This window comes from Choristoneura fumiferana, chromosome 10 (assembly GCF_025370935.1).
Source record: "Choristoneura fumiferana chromosome 10, NRCan_CFum_1, whole genome shotgun sequence".
Taxonomy (NCBI): Eukaryota; Metazoa; Arthropoda; class Insecta; order Lepidoptera; family Tortricidae; genus Choristoneura; species Choristoneura fumiferana.
In genome coordinates this window covers 17202180-17228150 of record NC_133481.1, presented here as the reverse complement: position 1 = coordinate 17228150, position 25971 = coordinate 17202180, and the positions used below count along the sequence as shown (strand labels likewise).

Below are 25971 nucleotides of genomic sequence, written 5' to 3'. Positions count from 1 at the left end.
TATGCAGATCCGATTCACGACCCGATTTGTCTGCTAAAATACAACACCCATGTGCTCAAAAACGCCGTTGTCTGTTGACGTTGTCAAAAAACGTCAGTACAACGTCACGTCATTCGATTTCATTTGTTGGATCGTTTCGTTGTTTTCCGGGTAAGATTTCGATAAAAAAATTAAAAGCTAACACAAATTTGTTATGAGCTGCTAGTGAAAACATTGAAGATGCGAATAACTAATTTAAGACGCGGCAGGATCGCCCGTATCGGTGGTTTATGTGCAATTTTGTTGCTACTCATTTACGCTCTTCACAAGTGGTCTAATGAAAACGTCGGCATATCTGAGGAAATAATATTTTCGGACTCGCAGGCTGGTTTCTATAAGTCCCATCACGATGTGTATCCATCTTTGAAGACAGGTATGTTAATATTGCCTTGTAATTTATTTTACTGACGTTGTTTAAGCTGTTTGAATGATTAAATACCGGTTACAGTTATGTGGCCCAGTGCGGTACGACGCGGCGATCGGCCGGTGCACTCGCATTGTTTTTATTGCGTGCACAACGGTGTGTGAACATTGTCGCGTTTGAAGAGGGTTTTTCAAAGTAATAAAACAACTTGTTTCATCATTAGATACCGCCAGAATGCTTGATAAATAAGACGAGATGAATATTTTATTTACATTCTTATTGGAAACTTTTTGAATACGATATTCATTATATATATTAGAAAATTATTATTTGAATTTAATTTAATTGAATTTATTTAAGACCAAAATCAGTAATTGATAATTTAATGACAGGAACAAACAATTAACTTTTAAAAGTATAAATTCGTTATGATAATGATATATAATGAATTTCATTCCTTAGTACTGACTGTCCTTCCTTTTGACTGTCACTTTTTTTTTAATAGCTCTTTCCAATTATGTAAAGTAATGGAAACAGAACTGTGAAATATTATTCCACAAATGCCATAAATAATCCTGTGATTGTTGATAACTGTATCAGCTTGATAATCATTTTTAAATGTACCTTAAAATATCACATTTGTATTAGTCATGCTTGGATATGCATGACTAAATACTTTCATAATATTATAGGTAAATGAGATTCAACTTGTATACAAATAAACTTATTGTTATATTATGACTTTGTAATCAAAAATATGTTCGCATTTTTATCTGGAATCAAAAGTATTTGTACTTTACTATTATGTGACAATGTGATACCCGCCTTATAAAATAAACTTAAATTGGCAAATCTAAAGCAGATATGAAACTTGTTATCTTATGAGATGAAACTTTATTTTTATGTATACATCTGCAAAGTCAATGAATATTAGCCACTAGCTTCATGTTTTGTTAGAATAGGTTTTTGAAAAAAATAGCAAGTTTCAAAGGAAGTCCAGGAAGGAATAAATTGGGAACCCCTAACATGAACTTTTTTTTAATCTTATTTTAAGGAGGCTAACATAAACTAAAGGCAGCTTATACTAGAAGTGATTCTTTATAAAGACATGCTCGGTCCATTCAAAATTGTCCAATCAAATTGTTTTTCTTCTTATTCAAGACTAGAATCACATAGTTAATTATAAAAGGGAATAAAAACGTTATTGTGTGTATTTCCTTCTAGTCTAATGTCATCTATTTTTCACCTCTCCTTCTATTTTCCACACAATTTGTTTTGCGTTTTTATAGGGTTTGATAAATTTATTACTTACTATTACTGTGTAGGTAATCCGTGTTCAGCAGCAATTTTTGCAATTACTTCATTTTAGAGTATTTCGATCATCAAATATATGGTTTTTCAGCCAAATGCAAAATTCAAATTCAAATCAAATTCAATTTGACTTATCTTACCTTTAATTCAAGTGGAGTTTATAGTTAATTCTGTAGTTTTTGTAGTGTTTGAAGAGTCACATTCATACCACCTAAAGTCTAACTTAACTATAAGCTACAAGTGAATCCTCATAAAAAGACAAGAAGAGAAAAATCATTGCTGTATATAATTTTTTGAAGACAAATCATTCTTGTTGCAAAAAATACTGCAACAGTAATTAAAACCATTGCTTTATTTTTTTTTGCAGAATTGGGTAATTTCGAGCCCAGAAACAGACGTTCAGTGAAGGGCCCTGGCGAGGAAGGAAAGCCCTATCACATGTCTCAAGAGCGGGCTAACGACATCACTGAGTCCGAGAGTGAATATGGCATGAACATAGCTGCATCCGACGATATTGCTATGAATAGGTAAGGGTAGTAGTGTGCTATTTCCTGTAACTTAGAACTTAAGGTCTTCGCCTCTAACAATATACTCAACAGTCACTCAACTCAAAAGTTTAATATTTAAATTTAAGCCTTTTGTTGTATTTCCTAAATTTATGTAATGGTAATGTACGACGCGTGGTCTGCCTGTCGACTACTTGTACTTTAGTTAAACTCTAACCCAGTCCAGGACTTCCCAATTCCAACGTAGGGGGCACGCCCCCCCTTCCCCGGGGGGCGTAATAGGGATGTTTGCTTTTCCGAAAAAAAATATAGGTAGGTAGTAGGTAGCCTAGGTACATTAACTGTTGAAGACCTTCAGTTCGTCAATTTTGCGTGATTGGCTGTAGGTATTATACATGCCAGCCTAGCTCCTGGAGGAAGCCTAGCAGACCCTTCACGTTGCCGACGACTTCCTGGAGTGACCCCAGTTACCCAAGGAGTAGTGCCCTGTAGTTCGCCACGCCAGAACATTCCAGTAGGATGTGGGTAGCCATCTCTTCTGCACCATGCATGCTCTGAACTGGGTTTGTAACACCTAGATCATGTAAAGAAAGAAAGAAGACATTTATTCACATTCACAGTCACACAAATACAACGAAAAAAAAATAATGCACAGTAATACAAATAAAACAAAAAAGCAATACATAAATTAAAATACACGATATTTTGTGTCCCCGCTAAAGTGAAACGGGCGACGACTCAGCATTATGCTGAGGCGTTAGACGCCTGCAGCGCTGATGTTCTGTCAGAACCGTCTTATATAAAGTGTACATTTATTGAGTAAGGCATGTTTAGTCCAAGCTCTGACTAGAAGTCAAAGTTGATCATGATTACTATTGTCAGCTGCAAGACATCCACCGCAGGACATAGGCAGAGCCGGTTTTAGCACTTCCAGCGCCCTGGGCGAGATTTCCTCGGCGCTCCAAACTTTTGGAAATTTTCTAGAAGGTACAGGCTTCAGGCGCCCCTTTAAGTCCGGCGCCCTGGGCGGTCGCCCCACCGCGCCCTACCCTAAAGCCGCTACTGGACATAGGCCTCTCCAAAGAGCACTGCAACGACTGGTTCTGCTCCAACCGTATCCGTCAGACTCCTGCGACCTTCATCTGGTCATCAGTCGTCCAGAGGCGGATTTCTCAATAGGACAAGCAGGCTCAAATCTCATTGGGCGGCCAAATTTAAGGGATGACAAAACTTGATGATTCCTTTGAAGGATTCTTACACCAAAAGGAAAAAAAATAACTAACATAGGATCACTTTGTTATCCTTTTCTCACGCTCCTTTTCCGTCAGGAACGTGTGGAAGTATCAAGTTCAAATGCATTCGATTCGAAACCCATCCGGTCGTCTCGTGTGAAGCCGGCATAATAATAATAACAACCGCAATGTAACAATTCGACGCATTCAATTTTTTCTCAGTCATAACATAACATATACCTAATCTCATGGGAGTAAAGAAACGTTACGTACGAAAATACTTTTAGTCGCTCCATTTTTGTTGACATAACCAATTAGAATACAAACCAACTGTACTTATATTTGTTTAAGTGTAACGCTCATTGGTACTTAAGAGGCAATATCGTCATGTCATGACAGTGTAACGATGAAAACTAGTTTATTCAACTGCCAATACTCAAACAATGGGTGACGGTATAATTTGTTTCGAATTTTTTAATTACCTATCTGAGTTTTCTTTCAGTAAACATTTAGTCGCGCTTATTTATAGGTACTTAGAAAAGTCACCAAAAACTATTTGCGTATTTTGCGTACCTATAGGTACTGTTCCAAATCGCACGGGGGCAGCGTGGGAACTATGGTCCAAACGATTTCATTCAGAGAGAAGGCCTGTGCCCTGCAGTGGGAATGGGGCATATATAAGCCTATACTATATGAGATGATAATGTATAACAAGGTTTCTCAAAGTGGGGTACGCGAACCCCTAGGGGTTCGCTTTTCGACGGTAGGGGGTTCGCGACAAGGTTTACGTGATGGTGGCTGCAAGGCTGGCAAGATGATTAAGATTGGTTTTTGGAGTCTTTTGTATTTTTTATTTCAACTCCAAATTTGTTACTAATTTGTTTGTTATTTGTTTCAGTTTGTATTTTCTTCGTTGGCAAGACGATTCTTACCTATATTTCTTATCTTTATTGAAATAAATAATATACATTATATTATCATGATGATTGAAATAAAACTAGTTTAATACCTTCTTTGGGGAGGAGGTAGGGGTTCGCTGTCGTCTGAAAACTTTAACAGGGGTGGAGCCATAAGTTTGAGAAACCCTGATGTATACCATAGACAATGTTTTCTTATTGCCACGACAAACGATCGTCAAGTAGCGTCAACAGAAAACTTATTCGAACAAGGTCAAGTTGTTTTAGTATATCCAGCTGGTTTGGTTGTTCTAATCACAATCGACAGGTCGCATTTCTGAACCGATTCTTGTGAGAATATTTTTGAGATTCTCACAACGAGCCCTTTCATTTGATAGGTACATCACACGTTAGGTATAGTTTTTTTTTTTTTTTTATGGCCCGCACGGTTTGTGCACTGTGGCCCGGGGTAAAAACGGGGAAACGGGTAAAGGTTTTAAAAATGATCGGTAGGAACGGAATTTGGAATATTGAATAAAAAATCAGGTGTTAAAGGAATAGGATATTAGAAGAGGAAAAATATATATACATATAAGTTGTATTGTCTAAATTTTAATATCATTACATAGGATAAAATCTGCTAAAAGTTGATATACATGGAGGTCAGCTGTTGAAAGTAAGCAGGATATGGATGAAGGGAAAGGAACTTGAAGATTAGGTATAGTTTGTAAAACTATTTTTTTATTTTCTAATACAGTCGTTTTCAACCGGTGTATTTTCAGGTGTGCCGCGATTGCCGCGAAGTGTATGTCGCATTGGAATCATGAATAGCTATTTTAATGAGAAAATAGACCGAATTTTTAACCATGTATTTTTATTTACGTTACTTTTTGGGGTTTCGTAGCTAAAGGTCAACGAGACCCTATTAATAAGTCTCCGCTGTCCGTTACGTTATACGCGCCAGTCCGACTCGCACTTGGCTATTTTTTTACTGGTGCGTCGTGAAACGTTGATGAATGCAAAGTGTGCCGTTCAAACCAAAAGTTTGAAAACGCCTGTTCTAATTCAAATCCCAAAAGTGGCCTCATTGTTTAAAAATCATTTATTTACGTTACACGTTCACAGACTAACGTTGAAAAACCTAGGTAACGGTAGGAGATGATCATCACACGTTTTTATGTGCTAAATTTCAACTCAATCGGTCCAGTAGTTTCGGAACCGATATGACAGACGGACCGACAGACACCCGAGTGATCCTCTAAGGTTATGTTTCCTCCAGAGATACGAGGTAGCTGAGCGGTGCGAGGATGCGTAGCGAGGGCGTGTAGCGTGCTCTTTTTAACCACCAGCGCAAAAAGGGGGGTGTTGTAAGTTTGACCGCTATGTGTGTCTGTCTGTAGTGTATGTAGCTCTTAAACAAGTGGACCGATCTGAATGCGGTTTTTTTTTATTTGAAATCAAGTTTTCTAGCGATTGCTTCATCAAAATAGTTTTAGCCGTTTTTGAGATATTGAACTTTGAAGTGACAAAGTCGGGGGTTTTCCAAATTTTTGTTGGTTAGGTAGGTTATCATTATCAAATAAGCGAATGGGGTGCAGTGAGGCGGGGGCAGAGCACACGCCACTGGCCGCTTCTAGTGGGGTGCCCCTTATTTCGCATAACATTAATAGTCATAATATGAATTCGCATAACAGATTTGGCATAACATAATTGTGCATAACAGCGAACTTGCATAATTATAAAGAAGCATAACACTTATTTAGCATAATAATGAATCCGCGTAATTTAAATATGCATAACATTATTGACTATAACTTAAACTGTTATAAAATGAATTCGCATAATTTCATCAAGCGAGTGAATGAGCTTGGTCAGGGAAAAACCGACTTGGTTAGGTTAGGTTCAGAAGGCTAAGGTGGGAGCTAAGCGTAGCTCCAGCCTTAGCCTTCGATGTTAGGTATTTTTTTTTATAATAATAGCCCAATAATAGATTTTTTCACATAGTAGTTCACTTCTCAGATCTAATTCAGTAAATAAAACAATATGGACCAACAAAATAATCATTTCACTTTTAGTAATAATTTTTCACTTTTATGCGTATTCAGCTATTCAGTTATGCGAAATAACGTTATGCCAATTTCAATCTTAAATATAAAATTTTGTGTTTGTCCACAGGTCGATCCCCGACACACGTCTAGAGGAGTGCAAGTACTGGCACTACCCGACGAAGCTGCCCAAAACGTCGGTCATCATCGTGTTCCACAACGAAGGTTTCTCCGTGCTCATGCGCACGGTGCACACGGTCGTTGACCGCTCGCCGCCGGACATACTGCATGAAGTTGTACTGGTAAGGACATCATCATCATCATCATCATTAGACCCCGTTATCGGAGGTGCAATTTGGTAGCTTGACAGTCTTAGGGATGGGTAAGAAATATTTAAATACTAACTAAATGTCGATAATTTTTCTTTACCATAACGAGTGTAAGAATTTAATTAAACGTGTTTATTTTGTAAAACAGGACTAATTACAAGATTAACGTGTATTGCAATTTTAAATTTTTATAAATAAAAATAGCTTTAATTAAAACCGATATATCTTAGCTCTTTTCATTTTTAGAAATATGTCTCGTAATACATTACTAAATTATATGAAAAAGGAAAAACATATGAGTAATATATTGTTTTTTTTTTAATTTATTATTAAAAATATTGTAATATTTACGACACATATTTCTAAAAATGAATAGAGCTATGATATATTTGATTTAATTAATTAAAGTTTTTTTTATTTATAAAAATTAAAAATGTTAATATCTACGTATTAATTTTCTTATAAGTCCTGTTTTACAAAATAAACGTTTAATTAAAGTCTTAGACTGTCATTATGGTAAAGAAAAATTATCAACATTTAATTAGTATTTTAAAATATTTTTTTACCCATCCCTAAGACTCAAGCTACCAAATTGCACCTCCGATAACGGGGTCTAATCATCATGGGTAACACTATTTACCGGCCCGGATAATACAGACATGGACTCAAACTGACATGAGTTTCTAAAAATCGGGTCGGTATTATCCGGGCCGGTAAATACTGTCACCCATCATCATCTCAGCCTATATACGACCCACTGCTGGGCATGGGAATGAGAGGGCTTGGGGCGTAATTCCCACGCGGGCCCAGTGCGGATTGGGAAGTTCACACGCACCATTGAATTATCGCATGGTTTGTGCAGGTTTCCTCACGATGTTTTCTTTCACCGTAAAGCTACGGTACGCTACGGTAATTTCGAAAAACTAAGTGCGAGCCCGGATTTGAACCCGCGATCCTCTACTTGAGAGGCCACTACGGCTTAGGTAAGGACATAACCTGCACAAAATTACAGGACGTTGAATATAGCCTGAATGACTTCGAGCAAAGAATGGTAAGGCCGTGCCTTTGTTTTGCTCAACTTGGCAGAGACACTGCCGTGTCCCCAGAAACATTAGGTACAGTCAACAACAAAGAGGATACAGCTAAAGTTACAAAAGTATGCACAATCTTAACGTTTTAAGTGAATAAAGTCGTGTAGGTATACAATTTTTTGTGATTTTGATTGTATCGATCTCATTTTAGTTGACTTTACTTGCTGCATTATGAATTGTGAATTTCTAAGATATTTCACACCCACAAAACTAATAGCTGGAGGAACAGAAATGTCAAAATCTTTTTCATTCACCTTTCAAAAGTATTTGATAGGGAAAAAGCAAAGAAAATGGTTCACTGATATAAACATCCGCAAAGTAACTTGCTTTAATCAATCAATTACAAAGTTAGTTCAAAATGTGGTACTAAATAAATATTATAAATATCATTGGACACTTGACACCAATAAGCCGTGGTGGCCTAGTATAAGCCGTGGTGGCCTAGTGGTTTGACCTATTGCCTCTCAAGCAGAGGGTCGTGGGTTCAAACCCCGGCTCGCACCTCTGAGTTTTTCCAAATTCATGTGCGGAATTACATTTGAAATTTACCACGAGCTTTGCGGTGAAGGAAAACATCGTGAGGAAACCTGCACAAACCTGCGAAGCAATTCAATGGTGCGTGTGAAGTTCCCAATCCGCACTGGACCCGCGTGGGAACTACGGTCCAAGCCCTCTTGTTCTGAGAGGAGGCCTGTGCCCAGCAGTGGGACCTATATAGGCTGGGATGATGATGATGATGACTTGACACCAATTGAGCTAGTCCCAAACTAAGCAAAGCTTGTACTATTGATAAATACATACTTAAATTCATATTAAAAATCCAAGACCCAAGAACAAACATTCGTATTATTCATACAAATATCTGCCCCGGCCGGGAATCAAACCCGGGACGTCAAGCTTCGTAGTCAGGCTCTCTAACCACTTAGCCATCCGGTCGTCGAGTACAATACGATTCATTTGCTAGTCCCGTACTATATAATCAACTAAAACATGAATGCACAAAAACGTGTGCGTATTAGTTAGTATAGTATCTATAGTGGCGGAAATGAAAAGTGGGTTATGTGAAATTCTAGTGTTTTTCTTTTGTGTTATTCGGATAAATCGATTTCACTCAACCGTCCATTTGACTGTTACTACGAAACAATAATCAAATCACTAACACATTATTGCGTTCTTTCAAGGTGGACGACTTTTCCGATAAGGATAATTTGAAAACAAACCTCGACAACTACATAAAACGGTGGAGAGGCAAGGTTCGCTTGATACGCAACGAGCAACGCGAGGGTCTCATACGCACTCGCTCTCGAGGAGCCAAAGAGGCCACGGGAGAAGTCATTGTGTTCCTTGACGCTCATTGCGAGGTCAATGTCAACTGGCTACCACCGCTCCTCGCACCTATATACAGAGACTACAGAACCATGACAGTACCTGTCATAGATGGCGTTGATCACAAAACCTTCGAGTACAGACCTGTTTACGCACAAGGAACTAATTTCAGAGGTATCTTCGAATGGGGCATGCTTTATAAAGAGAACGAAGTACCAGACAGGGAAGCCAATCGTCATAAACACAAGTCTGAACCTTACAAAAGCCCTACGCACGCTGGAGGTCTATTCGCTATAAACAGAAATTATTTTCTAGAAATTGGAGCATATGACCCCGGCTTATTAGTATGGGGTGGCGAGAACTTCGAGTTGAGTTTTAAGATTTGGCAATGCGGCGGCAGCATTGAGTGGGTCCCGTGTTCTCGGGTGGGGCACGTATACAGAGCATTCATGCCGTACTCATTTGGTAACTTAGCGAAGAATCGCAAAGGTTCCCTTATAACTATAAACTACAAGAGGGTTATAGAAACTTGGTTTGATGATGAGCACAAAGAATACTTCTATACGAGAGAGCCGAATGCCAGATTTTTGGATATGGGTGACATAAGCGATCAAGTAGCGTTGAAGGAAAAGTTAAAGTGCAAGGACTTTGGTTGGTTCATGGAGAATGTGGCTTATGATGTGTATGACAAGTTTCCCAAGCTGCCGAAGAATGTTAAGTGGGGGATGGTGAAGAATAAAGCTAGTAGTGTCTGTTTGGACACTATGGGGAAAGCTGCACCGGCATATATAGGTAAGCATACGTATTACATTCATATAGCATTCTGGTCTTCTGTGCATAATAAAGTATTTGAGTTATAAGACATAAAATGATTTCAAATAAATAAAAAATATTTTCTACATGAATTATTATAAAGCAAAAGTAGCGACAATATATGTGTACTTCCTTGTTTAATCTTACGTAAAAAAGAACAATCTGAACTCTAGACCCTGAGAAGTTTAAAGCTGGCCACGATTTTGAATGGGTCCCGACTGTTGAACTTTACAGGTTAGGTTTTAATTTATTTTCTTGTTGAGCTGCCCCTTTGGCAGCTCGCCCTCTCACCAGCAACAGTCCGTCCGAAAAGAAAAAACGAGATTTTTTTAAATTTATATGGTACAGTGTCAGTTTTTTATTATTATTATTTAAATGAGCCAAAATATTGCACCCGCTATAATGGAATCACTAATGGTAAGCATATGCATATAAAGGGGGGGCCGGATGGGCCGTGCCCACCCCAGGATGTTGGGCTACCGACTCAAAATTCTATAATACTGATATCTTCGCACAAAAATCCAGGCCCCCCTGAAAAATAACCCTAGATACGCCAATGATGGTAAGAGCATGTAACGGGTGACACTATTTACCGGCCGTACAATACCGACATGATATTTCGTGTACACGCCCATAGAAACTCGTCGATATTATCCGTCCCGGTTAATAGTGTCACCCTATGTAACGAACAGCATCTTAAAAGTGGTATATGACAGGCACGTCGGCTTGCCACGGCGCGGGCAGCAACCAGCTGTTCCGGCTGAACGAGGCCGGCCAGCTCGGAGTGGGCGAGCGCTGCGTCGAGGCTGATGCCGACAGTCTTAAGCAGGCCATCTGCCGGCTCGGCACCGTCGACGGACCCTGGAGGTAACAGCCATACCGTCTTTACCATAAGGGCCCCCGAGGCCCGTGCCAAGGGCTGAGGGAGCCCACGAAAGGCCGATATATTCACTTTTTTTCTATTTTAATTTGACATAAACTAATAAGACATAACTAGCACGTGAGCTAAAAGCGCAAGGCGCTTATAAAGTTAAAAATGTATACATACATATATTCATTGTCCTGGTCCAGACTCTAGTCACTTTGGTTAGGAGCTAAAAAGGGAGCCCACGAAAGGCCGATATATTCACTTTTTTTCTATTTTAATTTGGCATAAACTAATAAGACATAACTAGCACGTGAGCTAAAAGCGCAAGGCGCTTATAAAGTTAAAAATGTATACATTGTACATACATATATTCATTGTCTGGTCCAGACTCAGTCACTTTGGTTAGGAGCTAAAAAAGGCTTCATTGTATTTAGCTTAATTTTGTTTCCTCCGTCGACGTGTAAAGTGTTTCGTTGGTGATTGCATGAAACGCAAACTACATTTTGGAATAAAATTACGACCCAAAAAAGGGGTTCGGTCAAACTGGCCCCATAACTTGCTAAAATATTCCATATTAATTTTGTAGCAGCTGAAGTCCTCAGGCACTCATTCTTCCCGGATCTTGAGCGCTCTGCTTATTGCTGAAGAATGAGTAAACACTTTTTAATGTTATCCTAACTACCATTTCAGGTACGAGGACGAAACTAACCACTTAATCCACCGCCTCCACGGTTACTGTCTCACTCTGCAGCCCCATTCGCGCACGCTAGCTCTGGCTCCGTGTGACCCCAACAACACGTACCAACAGTGGACCATCACCCACAAAGCGCCCAGCTGGTGATCCTCGACGTGACGTCATCCAACGTAAGCAATAACAGTGCCAACGCCTTGATGCCTTTAAACATAAGCCCCTTTTAACTTATAGTGAGGCCCCTTCCAACTTAGAGGTTTTTAAGTCGTTTAATGATATAGGATAGGCGGTTTGAATGCCAGCAACGCCTAAAGTTGTCAAGAACTGTCATACCTACAACGCCATTAAGCCATATAGTAGCTAGAACGAACTATTCCTAGTTATCGGTAACCATTAATTTGTTCACACGGATTTTTGAGTTGTTCGCACTGCTGACAAGTGGAAATAAAAACTACATGCTCAGTAGTTCACATTATAATTACATAGATGATGATCTGTGTATAGTAAAGTGGCGTTCAACGGGTTAAACATTACGATGCCCCTTTTAACTTATAACTTGGCCCCTTCCAACTTAAAATGGTTTTTAAGTCTAATGATAAGTAGACTTTCGTTCTTGGCGATGGCAAGACCTCTTCAAAATTAAATTTCTTCCAATTATAGCTGTCTTCAAAACTAGGGGTCGTCAAACATATCTTTAGTCAAATCGTAGCGATCTCTCATCTACTAAGCGTAGACTCCTACATAAAAAGTAGAAATTAAATGTGGGGGCAACTTTTTAGCTCATTTCCGGCGTAAAAAATTTATAAGAGCAATTTTTTTCGACTGCTATAGTTTTAAACACCTTATCAATGTGATGTGGTACATAAAGAATCGTGACTTGTTATAGTAGATCAAGTTTTTCGAATAAGTTGATTTGGGATGCTATGATGCAATTGGATTTACACTCTTGACACTGTAAGCCAAGAAATGGTGGTACAAATCCCGGCAAGCGCGCCCGAAAAGCTTTTTTTGTTTAGAACTGAAATTCTTTGATATCCTCCTTCATTTGATTTTTACTTTTTTGATGTATGTAAGTTTCCATGCACTGCATTTATAGATGCACTGGTGCCCCAAAGCGACGGCACTTAATTAATTAATTTCCACCAGACAGCTCTTAGGTTTTTTTTAATGAACTATCCGTCAAAGAACTGTAAACAAACTTTGCCATACTTTTTCCTCTGACGTCACTTGAAAATTTTAGGCAACCCGATGGGAATCGAGTTGGTACCACGTCACTAATGTCAGATTCGATTGTGGTTACAGAGCTTTATAACCATAACATGCCTGTTTTGGATGAAAGTAAGCAGAATTCGGAAAAGGTAAACTATTCTTATGTCATTACTGTCATGTGTAGATATTAATATGGATATGCCCTGAAAATAAATATTAAAACAAAACTTTACTTCTTATAATTAAACTAAAATGACAATACGTTGCAGAACGATTACAGAATAAATTTATAAAATTGTGAAGTTTCTTTATAATTATAAATTATAATAAACTACTATCAGTTTTTTCTATATTTTCTATATTCAATGAATTTCTTCTTGCGTTTTATATCCACTTTTAGATAGATCTTTCTACATCTACTGAAGTGAGTGGAGCAAAACTGTAAATGAAATAACGGGGTATGTCCATGTTATGCAAACTCTCAAAACAGTCCTTTCCGAGCTCTGGTAATAAGTTTATAATTTAGATAAATTAGGGCCTATAATAATAAATTCATTTATTTCGGGCCTATGCTAGCTGGCGCATACTCATCGACGCGTGCAGTTAGCGCTGGTCCACCCGCTCCGTGCAAACCGCGTAAACTAACGTAGACCCTTAAAATCGGTATTGCCAGACCATCATATTGGTGGTTCTTATGATATGTTTATTTAATAAGCATTTAAAACTTAGTGCATTTATTTAAAAAATAACTGACCAAGATTAGTGAAAGACTTAGGTATTTATAACATGATTTGTGTTTCGGCAAACTCTTAGGTCTCTTTTCTACTATAAAGTTAGGTGCAATAGTTGTATATTATTAAACTTTAGTAAAAATTGTTTCATCATTCTTGATTCATTTTCTCTTAGATTATGTTAAGGCGAGTGCTGTAAGCGTTTATAAAAAGTACTTAACTATGTATAAATACTCTATGTGAAAATTATCCGAATTTATTCTTTAGATATTATTTATAAATAATATGAAATGAATCTCTTAATTTTTTATGTCCTAAATGCACTGACAAAATAATATTGTTCCAACAAAAGCTCTGAAGAAAACAATTGCTATTCAAATCGTCGTAAGTTTCACAAAGTTACTAAGTTACAAAGAGAAATAAATAATTAGTTATTACTGCCAACATTTTTTTTTATAATAATTTTCGTATTTTATTTTATTTGCAAAGGATCGATATTGAGGTTTAGCGATTCAGTAAGTGAAGTTAATATAAGGTATTTTATTTTATAACTATAATTATGTCTATTTGACCAATAGTTTACGGTATTAATAATATTTGGCATATTGTCATCATATAAATTATAATGTACCTACAGTCAAGTGTAAAAATATGATATTGTTCAAAGTTTCAAAAATAAGTACCACAGACTCTTATTCCGACGCAATAAGGCCGTAGTAACATATTTTTGAGTGGTTCGAATGGATTCTTATTTTTGCACTTGGTACCTATTTAGATACAATTTACTTCCGATGTAAACATATTTATTATTTGTGAATCTGGTATTGAAATTGAAAGATTTTAGTTGCTGTATTGGGCCTGCACTTGTTGAGATTGGGTCAATATGATATTAAATTACAACTGTTCGATCAATAATACCACAGCTAATAGGGTCGGTATTCACAAGTCGTCTTGGAAAATAACAATAACGTCTCGCTTGCAGAGTGAACTATTTCTTGACAATGTACAAAAAAAATTAGTTAACAATTTTTAGCTCTGAGGATGAACTTTAGTTGAGTTCGAAACGCGTCAGTTTGTGTGATCAGTGTGGAGGTGGAGAAGCTGCATGAAGACATACATAGACATAGCTATCATAAGTCGCGGGTAAGCAAAGTAGTTGTTTTTAGTTGATCGATAATATGATATGCACCTCAGCAAAGTAACGCCTATTTCAATACATTATTTCTTGACAGTTGACACTAATATTGTTCTTTCTTCAAAAATCGTAAGAATATTATAATATTTTCCACATGTGTGACCTTTTTTTTACTAGGTACGTCGAGATTAAAACTGTTCTAGACCAATTTTATCATTATATAGTATAATATTCACGAGGAAAATATTTAGCTTTTATTTTATGTGCCCTTTGGCGTTATTGATCGAAGATAAACCCGTCGGATATATCGCTGTTCATTCAGTTCGTCTTGCTGCGTCGCCCCGTATTCGCATACGTATATGTAGCACGTAACACACGTCTGATATTGTTGTGCTGACCCTCCGCTTTCAAATAGGGTTGTAACAGAGCCCTTAGCGGAGCGGAAACGGACGTGTAAGTAAAAAAGGAAAAATAATAAAAGAAAGCGAATAATGTCTGTTTCAAATGGTCAAAATGAAGATTTGTCAAATTATATCCTACAAATACCAGTTTGACGGCTTTGTCACTTTACAAACGATTTCTTAGGGTTTTATAAAAAAAATACGGAAGTGAATGCGGAGGCGGAGGTGTGATTTCTTACGGAATTCCCGCAGTTAGCGGAGGTGATGTTCCGTTACAATTACGACCTAACGTTACGTTACGTTACGTTATTGAAAATAAAGGTCAGATGACAGTTGCTAAGATATTTCCGGCGTGTTATACACGAGTTGAAGTTCCGACAAGGCATCTATGACCTCTACTCATTAGATGAAATGGAAAGATGACAAATTCGAATAATTGAAAAGTTCTTTCCAAAACGCTAAACAATTATTATGTAAATCATTATATTTAAGTTAGGGCTTGCTAGTGTATTGCTCAGTAATTAACAGGTTTGTGTTAATTTGTCACGAATTAGGTACAAATACTATGGCAATTAAACTGTCATTATTTATATGTTTTGTATATTTTGTGTAAAATATTTTATTTATCTTTTAATTTTTAATTTCGTCAACTTAATATTTTAAAAATTTATTTGACGAATGCAATACGAAATTTTACTTTAAGAAATAAAAATGTGAGTAAGTATTTTGGGGTTGAGATTATTATACGAAGGCTTAAACCAAAATTTGAAAATAATGATTTTTTGCTCGAGGCTTAGACAAATCCGGTCTGATTTGCCTCACACGTAGTCTCCTACACTCTGAACTGATTATTTGTAAACATATTCTATCAACGAATGGAATCAGCACACATCCACTCAAGGCTCAAGAGGTGTGCAATGATAGATATGTATAAACACATTTTATGTACCTAACTGTAACATTTGGTACATATCTAGTGGTTATTGTTTTCCCAACGAATTCCGTCGTATAAGTTCGTTTTTATCTTGCTTGAAAAAGACTGTAGTTTACTGAAGCTAATTGAGCAAGCAAGACAAATAAGTACGAACTTTTCCGATAAAATATGATGGCAAAACATTATTTACTACATCTGTTTATTGCTACATCTTTAAAACATATTATAAAATAAAGTTACTAATCACCATTGTACGCTTGAGTGAGCTAAATATTTAGACAACAATACCCAATTGTATTTTAATGACGTTCAAGAGATTACCTTTTTCATGTTCTCAAAGTTGTAATTGTAAATACCAGAGCCCTTCTGTAAGTTTTTGTATGCGATTTTGTTCCTATTGGTTATTCATCAGTTCCTAAATTAATCAAGTTCCTTAATCGTCAGGTCATTGTCTAAATTGTTTTTCGTCAAATACCTTATTCGCCTTATGATGATAATAAATGATTTGACGAAAAAATGTTTTGTACCGCACCTCTTATACAACACTATCATAAATATAATTTTTCGCCTTTTGCAAAAACTTCCCAATCACTTAGTAATTTTGAAAAAAAAATGCAATTATCTCACTGTTATATTAAAAGTGCGAGTAAATGGATCCGTTATCGGACACATCTAGCAAATTATGATTTGACAATTGACGAATCTGTTTATTACATGAACGGACGATTAACTACTCCGATCAAATACTTAATTGTATCTCTGATTGGCATCGTGGTTTTCTTTTTTTGTCGTAAGAAAAGTCTAAAGCAAAGCCAACGAGACGAGATATACTTCATCATTATCTGATACGTATTATTAGTACCTATCTCGATCCTTTTCTGTCTCATGACATTTATCTCTTCTTGTTGGTATTACTTTAGAACATGTTGTGACGTGTGAAATTGAGAATAGTTTGCTGCCGAAATGTGCCGCTAGAGGCGCTGCTAATTGACTCGTTATAATTAAAAGTGTAACGCGAATGACTTCTATACGTTTCTTGTATCAAAAACTTACACTTAGAGACTCTGGATCATGTCATTTTTTCTCACTATGTTTTATGTTACCCCCTCTATAGATAAAAATAGACTACTTTTCTATAAAATATCTATTATACGTGTACCACACTGTGATCCCAGCAGTTTTATATATATTCACCGTAAATTGTAAATAAATTGATATTTACTGTTAATTGTATTTTATTTAAATATAGAGAATACAGAAAAGAAATAATTTGTAGTTACGACTTACAAAACAGAAGAAGAAGAAAGAAAGAAGAAAGAAAGAATTTATTTGAAATATAACAAGGTTACAATTTAGATTCATCGGCGGACTCCGCACTAGACTCTGGGCCTGTATCGCGGAGACCAGAGAATTTACAATTTACAGCAGTTACTTAAGTAATTGAACTACTTAATACTAAGTTGACACAAAGCAAATTCTTAACCTAAATTGGGCGTGTTTGTGTGGTGTGTGTGTGTGTGTGTGTGTGTGTGTGTGTGTGTGTGTGTGTGTGTGTGTGTGTGTGTGTGTGTGTGTATGTATGTGTGTGTGCGCGTGTGTAAATTTAATTACAGGCTGCCTGCAATAACCTCCTCAGTTTCATCGTAGCTAAGAGTCATCAACCAAGTTTCAATAACTTTTTTGAGATTTTTTTGGGATAACTTTTTCATATTTCTTATATGCTTACACGCTTTATTGTAAATGTATGTATGGGAGTAAGGTGGCAATCGCCTCGCAAATGTTGTTCTTATGGTCGGTGTCGGTAATTTATATTTGCGTTGTTTGGTAAGGTTTGCAAAATCTTTGGATGAGACAGTTAACTTGTGGATTACTGTAGTTACTTTTGAAATAAATAATTGACGTACACGTAAGACTTTAGCTACACAATAAAGTTCATTAGTGGGGAATCTGCGAGGTTTACTTAGCATGACCTTAAGCACTGCTCGTTGAGCAGTCTCCAGTTCTCGCAAAGTAGTTTTAGCGATGCCACCCCATGCCAACAGGCAGTATGTAAGGGCAGACTGGCATAAGGCTTTATAAACTAATGTTAATATATATTTAGGTGCAGATTTACGTAGGGACTTGACGATAAAAATAGTTTTTCTGATTTTACCAGCTAATGAGGAAACATGTTCTTTAAAAGAAAGATTTTTATCAACTACTACACCAAGATACTTAATCATGTCAACATTTTCTGTGGATGGACAGTTACAGTTCAAAGATGGATTAGAGTTCGGTGAGCATGAGTGTATTCTAAGTTTAATCGTTTTAGGTGGGCTAGAAGAGCGTGTTTTGTGAAAGGGGAGGAATTTTGTCTTTTTTACATTTAATGTTAAAAGGTTTTTACTTAACCAAAGGGCAATTTTAGACATTTCCTTTTCAGCTGTTTGTAAGACAGCGTCCCAGGAGTTTTCGTGGAATAGAATAACCGTGTCATCAGCGTAGCATATTAGGTCTGATTCTTGTATTGGGATGTTAAATATATCATTCATGTAAATGGCAAAAAGAGTTGGACCTAGTATGCTACCCTGAGGGACTCCATAGCTTACAGGGAGCTGTTCGCTAACTAGAGATCCGACTTTTACACACTGCCTACGATTCGTAAGATAACTGCGGAACCATTCAAGTGTAATACCTCTAATACCCATGCTGTCGAGTTTTTGTAGCAGTATTGGAATCGAGACCGTGTCAAATGCCTTAGCTAGGTCAAGGAAGACGCCGAGGCAACATTTATTTTGATCTAAGTAATAAGCTATTCGTTTTGTTAATAGTACTACGGCGTCTTCCGTTGACTTCTTTCGTCTGAACCCAAACTGTTTATCAGCAAGAAGGGATTGGTTTTCTAGATATTCTACTAGACGCTTACTTACTATTTTTTCTAGGAGTTTGGAAAATATGCTTAACAAAGTAATAGGTCTGAAATTAGTTGGGGACGTTTTATCGCCATCTTTGTGTATTGGTGACACAACGCCCAGCTTCCATACGTTAGGAAACCTCCCATTTGCTAAACTTAGGTTAAAAATATGCGTCAAAGGTGCTACTATATATGGATGGATCAGTTTGATTAGTAGAGGAGTATATCCATCGAAACCAGGGGCGCTACCCAGCCGAAGGTCTTTGATTAATTCAGTAACTTCTTTATCGTCAGTAGGTAAAAGAAACATGGAGTTTACTGGAGCATTATTATTGCTGACTTCGGCTGCGAGAGTATCTTCAGTCATTTCTAGTTTATTTAACGTTTCGTCTGCTAGCATTTTACCAATCTTTGAAAAATATTCGTTACAAGCATTTAACGAGTTAATTGGATTAGCGGAACAGAGGAGAGATGCGGCGTCATTTTTAGTCTTTGAGATCTTGCATATACTTTTAATGTTGTGCCAAAGCTTCTTAGGATCATTTTTAAACAGATAATATTCATTTAAATAATACATCATTAAATTTTACAAGTTATTGATTAAAACATTACTTTAAATTTTCTGAGTTAAGAACCTACTTAAAAGTAATTAAATACAAAAATATGGATTTATACCTAAGAAAAGTTATGTTTAGACGAAAATGTGGAAATAATAAGTACAGACAAACGATTGTTAAATTGTCAGAAGCTTAATTAGCATTTGTGAGTAACTTAACCCTTTTTGGTCATCAGGTAAAATAGTGGGTTAGTTAACACTACACTTAAAACTATGCCCAGTGGCTATTCCCTGTAACAAAAACATTTATATTATCGGAAACTGAATCACATTACATTAGTCAAGATCAAAGATATATTAACATTTTAGTATCTTCAACTTCATGTTTGAACTTGTGTATACAATTGTATGAAGGCATACAGTGACAAGGTACGAAAGTCTAAAGATAAGATATCCTTGACCTCAACTATAGCAGGGTTGAACCTTTGTGCTACTAATGAGATGTTTTAGTTGTTGAATCGTAATGTATCTTTAATGCAGATAGTAACTGGTAGCTGTCCCATCGAAAACTGGCATTGGCAAAACATTGGCAGAATCATCAAAAAACTGATGGAACCACTTTTACCTAAATTTTAATTAAATTGAATAACATGTTGACATCCCATGTATGGATGGAGATAATAGTTGGGTATAGTGGATTCAGATCTGCTGACTCCTTTGAGTCTTTGGAGTCTCATATTCGGATTTACCCATCTTTGATCGGCACACATACCTCTCCTCATTTTAGATATTACCTATCCAATACAAAAATATTATTATACTAAGTTACCAAGAGGGCCCTCTGAAGGTAATGCACGACGCGATCGACTTGTGGCGGCTAAAAGAGATTGTAGGTTCGCCACCCTCTGTATTAGCTCCTGTGAAGAGTTAAAATTTAATTAATGTCAGGAATTTAAAAAGTGAGAACCTCGAGAAGCTACTTGTGACTGGTAAAGTGGATGGGAAGAGGCCTCGTGGTCGCAGCCCAAAACGTTCGTCTGACCAGCGGGCGTATTGTCTAACACTGAAGTTCACGATCGGATTTATTCACCATCTCTTTCTCCCCTCGTCTTATACCGTGTGACCGTGTGCATTGCCGGCCCATTGAGAGATTGATAGGCTCGTTTATATAGCTTTACATTACATACTCGTGTAATGTCAAAAATACCTACCCGTTGATGCTTTTGACTCATTGTAACGGATGCTGGGCGCCATCTTGTCTCCTCTTCGATCTCTCTTAATATTTGGCGGCAGTTGTCTCTTATTTCTAGGAGCTCACACTGAAAAAAATACTTGCAAGTTCATTGGGATAAAAAGTTCTAAGGGCCTACGCCAACTAGCGCGGGTGCACGGAGCGGGCGCAAGTAAAATCCGTCGCACGCGTGCAGTTAGCGCCGCTCATACTATTTTTAACCCCCGACGCAAAAAGAGGGGTGTTATAAGTTTGACCGCTATGTGTGTCTGTGTGTCTGTCTGTGGCACCGTAGCTCTTAAACGGGTGGACCGATTTGAATGCGGTTTTTTTTTATTTGAAAGCTGGTTTTCTAGCGATGGTTCTTAGACATGTTTTATCAAAATCGGTTCAACCGTTTCAAGATCATCAGCCCTTTTGTTCGCTGCGGTAGTAATCTTAGACGCATAATGGGTATTTACTTTACGTTCAAACATATTTGGGATCTAAAATTTGAAACACCCATGTATGCTATATAACTATGCAAGATTATGGAATTCTCGGCCTGATGCTGCAGCCAGGATATCCAGAACACTAATAGGTAAGTACACTCTTGATAAAACTATAGCAGATGTATCGTGTTTGGATTCGTTTTGATCAGTATTTGATTCTACATACAATGCAATGGTGGCAACAGGATGAGCTGATGCTGCAGCCTGGATATCCAGCACACTAGTAGGTACACCCCATAAAAAATAATAGCACATATGTCGTGTTTGGATTCGTTTTGATTCTACATACAATGCAGTGGTGGCAACACGACGAGCTGATGCTGCAGCCAGGATATCCAGCACACCAGTATACTCTTGAAAAAATAATAGCAGATATGTCGTGTTTGATTCCTTTTGATCAGTATTTGATTCTACATACAATGCAATGGTGGCAACACGATGAGCTGATGCTGCAGCCAGGATATCCAACACACTAGTACACTTTAAAAAAAAAATACCAGTTTAAAAAACATGAAATTAAAATATTAAAAACCCCCGACACCAAAAAACGCCAGCAAAATAAAAAAATAGAACATATGTACTTTAGTTTCCTGTTAACCTTAGCGGTCCCCCGACACCGGCGACGCTTAGATAAAAAAAAAAAATACCTACTAGTTACTTATAGGTACTACATTAACTTAGTCTCTCGCGCAAACCATTCAGTTTAGAAAAAAATGATATTAGAAACCTTAATATCATTTTCGAAGACCTATCCATAGATACCCCACACGTATGAGTTTGACGAAAAAAAAAATATTTTTGAGTTTCAGTATGGGGAACCCCGAAAATGTATTGTTTTTTTTTCTATTTTTGTGTGACAATCTTAATGCGGTTCACAGAATACATCTACTTACTAAGTTTCAACAGTAAGTATAGTTCTTATAGTTTCGGAAAAAAGTGGCTGTGACATACGGACGGACAGACAGATAGACAGACATGACGAATCCATAAGGGTTCCGTTTTTTGCCATTTGGGACTTGCCGGGGACTTGGGGCCTGGGTAAACTGTGCATCATCATCAAGAGAGGTGGGGGTTGCCATTACTCGCTACGCTTGGCAAGCGGGCTGGCGAGCACAATAGGTAGGTATAGGATGTAAGGTTGCCAGAACACGCTGCCGCCCTGATATTATCCCTCAGTTGCAACAGCGCCTACAAAAGGAGAAAGGGAGCAACCTTCTAACGCCGGCCCTGCAAATGCAACTCACTTGGTACTTATTGTTTAGTTGCATTGCTGCTGAACGCAGGCACTTGGCTACCCTCAGTTTCAACAAGGCTGCCTCGCGTTTCAGGCGTGCCTGGGCTAACTGTTCCCGCACCGCCGCCTGATCATTGGTACTGGATTCCACTGAAACCATGCAATCATTTTACAATGAGTGTATAAACGCGCTTGGACTTACTTTCAATACTCGCCTGCGGCTCGGGTGGATATATACGCTCTACTTTTCCCTTCGATTACAAAGAATTTAAACAGCAACAGTGGAAAATTATTTTATGAGATCATTTTGCAGTTAAATAATATTTCACAAATTATCAAATTAAAAAATAACAAAAAAATAATAAAATTATCAAAAAGTTATTGGTCAAATGTTTGACCTCAACTGTACAATCATGAAAATGGAACTTACGCAATTCTGCACACCATCTTTGGTGGGCTTGGAGGTGTATCTGTATTGCTTGAATCGATGGCGGCAAACGCGGCGGGGTTGACGGGGCGGGCGGGGTGGATGGGGCAGCCGGGGGTCGGGGGTTGAGACAGCTCTTCAATGTCAAAGTCCTTCACAAAACAAGTTTTTGTATAATAAGTTTTGACAAAAAAATATACAAGGCTCATTTACCGACTATACTTATTGCTGACTGTACTGCATTGACATTTCAGGTCCCTATTTAATAAAAGTTACAAAGCTACAATTTTACATAATTGTTATGTTTCTCGTACAAAAAAGTGTCAATTAGGTACTTATGTAGAATTGTACAAAATTAAAGAGTTCCTTTAGATACTGCGGAGATGACCAACAAAATTTCAATAAGTACTTACCAAGAAGTGGATGACAATATTAGCTGGCTAATTTCGAAATCACAACTCGCCAAAGTTAAATATTGTCATATATATTTTAAATAGTTAGACACATATTTGCCGACTGTACTTTCACTTCTTATTATCATCCTAACTATAACTACTTATACATCCGTACAGTCACCAGCATTAATATCTGCCACAGCGGAGCGTGAAAAAATATCTGACACGTCTCTCCGGCTCTAGAAATAGAGCCGTATCAAATATTTATGCACGCTTGTTGTGACAGATATTGGTGCTGGTGACTGTACCAAACGTAGTGGTTATTCTCTTTGTCCGTACCTACCAAATTCTATTTAAAGTGGGTGAAATTAAATTTGCAAGATTTGACCGGAACAAAAGACATATTGCTAGTGAAGTTAAACGAAGGGTAATACAAACGTAAATACTAATAAGGAAATTTCAATATATGAAATCTATCTCATACCATTGTGTCCGTGAAAATGCTCCCAAAAAGTATAAAACGATGAGAAGTTGAAACCGCTGCTGGTAACTGCCAAATTTACGTACCTAAACCAAGTTTGTAACTATGTGCCTAGACAACTAGCATCCACCCCGAAGCTTTAGCAGAAACATTCAATATGAAATAGGTAATAATGCGCTAAGTATTCATGGTAAAAAAGTCACTTGGTTAGGCACACTGATGTCCTTGCAAGATGTAAAGGTAATCGAATTTTTTTACTTGGAAATTGAAGACTTTATCAAAATTACCCTCAACTTTTAGGTTTTCTCAATGTAGTGTTGCCAGTAAGTTAAAATTTATTCTAAACGTGTAGTTCTATTGAGGGGTAACGTAGGGGGTAGCAAAGCTATTGCGATAGAAATGTGACTCGGATGCCCCTTATTTCGCATAAAATTAATTGAAATATGCATAACATTATTAACTATGGATACCTAACTTAAAATGGTATAAAATAAATACGCAAAATTTTATCAAATTAAACGAGTGAATTAGCTTGTTCAGGGCAAAACCGACTCGGTTAGGTTAGATTCAGAAGACTAAGCCTCATCGGCCGGAGGGTGCAAGCCCAATGATGCCAGGGCGGCGCAGCCCTTTTAAGGGGTCGCCGTACGTGACGACTGACAGACGTGACATTTGTTTGGCGAGGGGAGCTTAAGGCAGAGGGCCGCAGGTGAACCTCGACAAACTCAAGAGGGCAAGTGTCCCGCCTTCAGGCGGATGCCTTTAAGACGGGGGCGAGCCCAAGCTGAGTACCTACCTGTTCTCATTAGACAGGGAAAAGTGAGGGTGAGCCCTATCGGACGGACGGACGGAGCATGCCCAATGTTGCTGGGGCAGCGCAGCCCTTTTGACAACAGACTGGCAAGACGTAAAGTTGTTGTAGGGAGTCCAAGGCAGAGGCCGCGGGCGAACCTCACAACCAACAAGAGCGCAAGTGTCCCGCCGTTTATTTGGCGGACACTGGATTTTATTTTGACATTTACTTAATACTCATTAATTTCATTCGTTCTGCTTTTGCATTCCGTTCTTTTTTTAGCTGCGTGTATATACTATATAACTCGGATACTTACTTAAAGAAAATTAATAATAAATATGAGGTATCGTCAGATTCGTCGAATCTGTCGTAATGGCGTCGGGCTATACCTACCTAGGGTAGGTATAATAATATTTCATTACTGGTTTTTTTAAAGCTTATCACCATTTTTAATGGTACCGACTGTATAACTTTAAGTTACTAATAGTTATCTAGACTACCTACTTACTAGACTTGTGTTTTCCTATTCAGTTATTATATAAAGATTTTTAGAAAGTCGGGATTTTTTAAATTGTCACCGGTGCTGCCAGTGCAAAGATGCTATGACTAACAACTTACTTTAATTCTATAAGTAGTACTATTGTTATTCTCTGTCTGCTATAAGTTTGGAAAATTCTCCAATGCGAATTTCCGACAGGCGAAATATCGCTGGATGGCTTTATCTATCTATCTTTATCATACGATCCATTAGACATTTGGGCATTTCTATATACCTACAGTTGTGGTTGTACCTGAGTTTCTATCCAATTTCGACAAAATTGGTAAGTAAACATAGACTCAGTCCATGATTCCGAGTTGGAAAAACAGGGTCTCCAGATGTGTCCCCAAAATATGTTTCCGTTTTGTTACGAAAATTATCAAGAAAAAATTGTTCTTCAAGCTCGGAATCACGGGCTGAGTCTAAAGTCTCCAAATTTTTGTTGAAATCGGAGAGATAAACTCAGGGTACAATGATAGATAGAAGATAGAAATGCCCGTTGTTTCATGTTTGTGATTGGTTAAATAACTAAATGAGCCAATCGCAAGCAAGACTGGAAACGTCAAACGGACCTTACGCCACAACGCCATCTAGCGATATTTCGGCTCGGGAAACCCTCATTGGCAACGATCATCTCATCTCGCCTATATATACGTCCATAGCGGGGCACAGGTTTCCTCTGAGAATACGAGGGCTTGGGCCGTAGTTCCCACGCGGGCCAGTGCGGATTGGGAGCTTCACGCACACCATTAAATTCTTCGCCGATGTGTGCAGGTTTCATCACGATACATGTTTTCCTTGACCGTAAGCTCGTGGTAAATTTCAAATTTAATTTTGCGCATAAACTCCGAAAAACTAAGAGGCCTGGGTTAGATAGAACCTACGGACCTCTGCTTGAGAAGCCACGCTTCGACGACGAGTACTAGGTAGTCAATAAAAACTTATCGTAGAATATTTGCCGTATAAAAGTACGGATCCTACAACATTGTGGCTCCGGACACAGCTGCACAG

At 37.7% G+C, this 25971-nt stretch overlaps 1 protein-coding gene across 1 annotated transcript in view; it reads left to right on the top strand.

Moving 5' to 3' along the window:
- The first annotated feature begins 88 nt into the window (after nt 1-88).
- Nucleotides 89-25971, top strand: part of LOC141432217 (N-acetylgalactosaminyltransferase 7-like) — a 38956-nt gene continuing 13073 nt past the window's right edge. The window contains 1 exon segment of the mRNA XM_074093733.1: nt 89-412. Within this exon segment, the coding sequence (XP_073949834.1) occupies nt 220-412 (193 nt within the window). The 5' untranslated portion in view covers nt 89-219.